The sequence below is a fragment of the Austrofundulus limnaeus genome, unplaced genomic scaffold (genome assembly GCF_001266775.1).
Source record: "Austrofundulus limnaeus strain Quisiro unplaced genomic scaffold, Austrofundulus_limnaeus-1.0 Scaffold51, whole genome shotgun sequence".
In the NCBI taxonomy this organism is placed as follows: domain Eukaryota; kingdom Metazoa; phylum Chordata; class Actinopteri; order Cyprinodontiformes; family Rivulidae; genus Austrofundulus; species Austrofundulus limnaeus.
The window spans coordinates 226064-227383 of NW_013952453.1; the positions used below are offsets into that span (position 1 = coordinate 226064).

Here is a 1320-nt window from a genome sequence, read left to right on the forward strand (position 1 = left end):
GGTCTGAGAGGAACCAGCCCTCCACCAGAATCAAGACTGTAGGTAAAAATAAGTCAAAATCCTGTAAAAGTTCTGGAACCAGYTTATTTAAAGTCCAGCCGACTGGGTCTGAGGGATGTTTGATCATTTCATGTTCAGAACCAGGTTTGGTTTTGATTTTAAAACATAATTGAAGAAAAACTGAGAAATAAATACTGAAGCTGCCAAAACTTATGTATTTCCCACAGTGTGACTGACTGGGCCTCAGAGTTCTGTCAGAACCTTCATCAGAACCTTCATCAGGACCACAGACAGAGTCGCTATCATGTGCCTCATATGCCTCAGAGCGAGTCCCCTCGCTCTGAGGTTCCACCAATCACAGAGCGAGGGGGGCGGAGCCAACAAGCCGACCGGAGCGCAGTTTAAATCCTCTACAGACCGGGAGACCCGCACTTCACCTGACCCGGTCCACAGCAGGAGGACAGTCCACACAGTCCGGACCAGTTTCTCAGGAACAGGACAGTCTGTAGAGGCCGGACCCGGTCCTCAGAGCGGAACCAGACCGACTGACCCGCGCACGGAGCATCACTTATCCGTCCATGTCCGGTTGGACCCAGCTGTTCGGTTCTGGACTCTGGACGGGATGTTTATCTCTGATCGGATTATCTGTCTTCTGAGGTCCGGCTGAGTCCAGCGGCTCCGGCTCCGGCCCGGTTCGGGTCCATATGAGCGCAGCCTTCAGTCCTTCAGCCTTCATGGTGATGCAGCGGCCGCTCGGAACCAGCACCGCCTTCAGCATCGACTCTCTGATCGGGGCCCCCCCGCAGCCCGGTCCGGGACCCCTGGTCTACACTGGGTACCCCATGTTCGTCCCGTACCGGTCCGTGGTTCTGCAGCCGCCGCCCCCGCCCCCGCCGGGCCTGCAGCAGGCTCTGCACCCCCCACACACGCAGATCCCGAACCTGCAGGGCGGGTTCTGCTCCAGCTTGGCCCAGAACCTGAGTCTCACCTCCACTCTGATGGCCTCCCTGCCCAGCGGGTTCTCCTCGGCCCAGCAGCACCACGAAGTCCGGAAGTTCGGCTCCCAGGCCCTGCAGGACCTGCGTCTGGACCCAGAGGACGGGAAGAGTTTCCTGCCGGGGAAAGAGTCCGCGCTGCCGCTTTTCCACGAGTCGGAACCGCCGGTCCAAACGTCCACAGGTAGGCTGCAGGGTCAAGTGTCCGGTACCGAGTCCAGGTGGTTCAAAACCCAGAACCGGTTCTTCAGTGTTTGAAGATCCGTTTGATTCGGTTTCGTTTGGTCAAAAATTATTCAAACTGTATTTTTACATTCTTATTATT

The 1320-nt window shown here is 56.6% G+C and overlaps 1 protein-coding gene across 1 annotated transcript in view; it reads left to right on the forward strand.

Moving 5' to 3' along the window:
- The first annotated feature begins 416 nt into the window (after positions 1-416).
- The window catches only part of gbx2 (gastrulation brain homeobox 2), a 2751-nt gene continuing 1847 nt past the window's right edge, over positions 417-1320 (forward strand). The window contains exon 1 of the mRNA XM_014008551.1: positions 417-1179. Coding sequence (XP_013864005.1) covers positions 705-1179 — 475 coding nt within the window. The 5' untranslated portion in view covers positions 417-704. The remainder of the gene's footprint in view (positions 1180-1320) is intronic.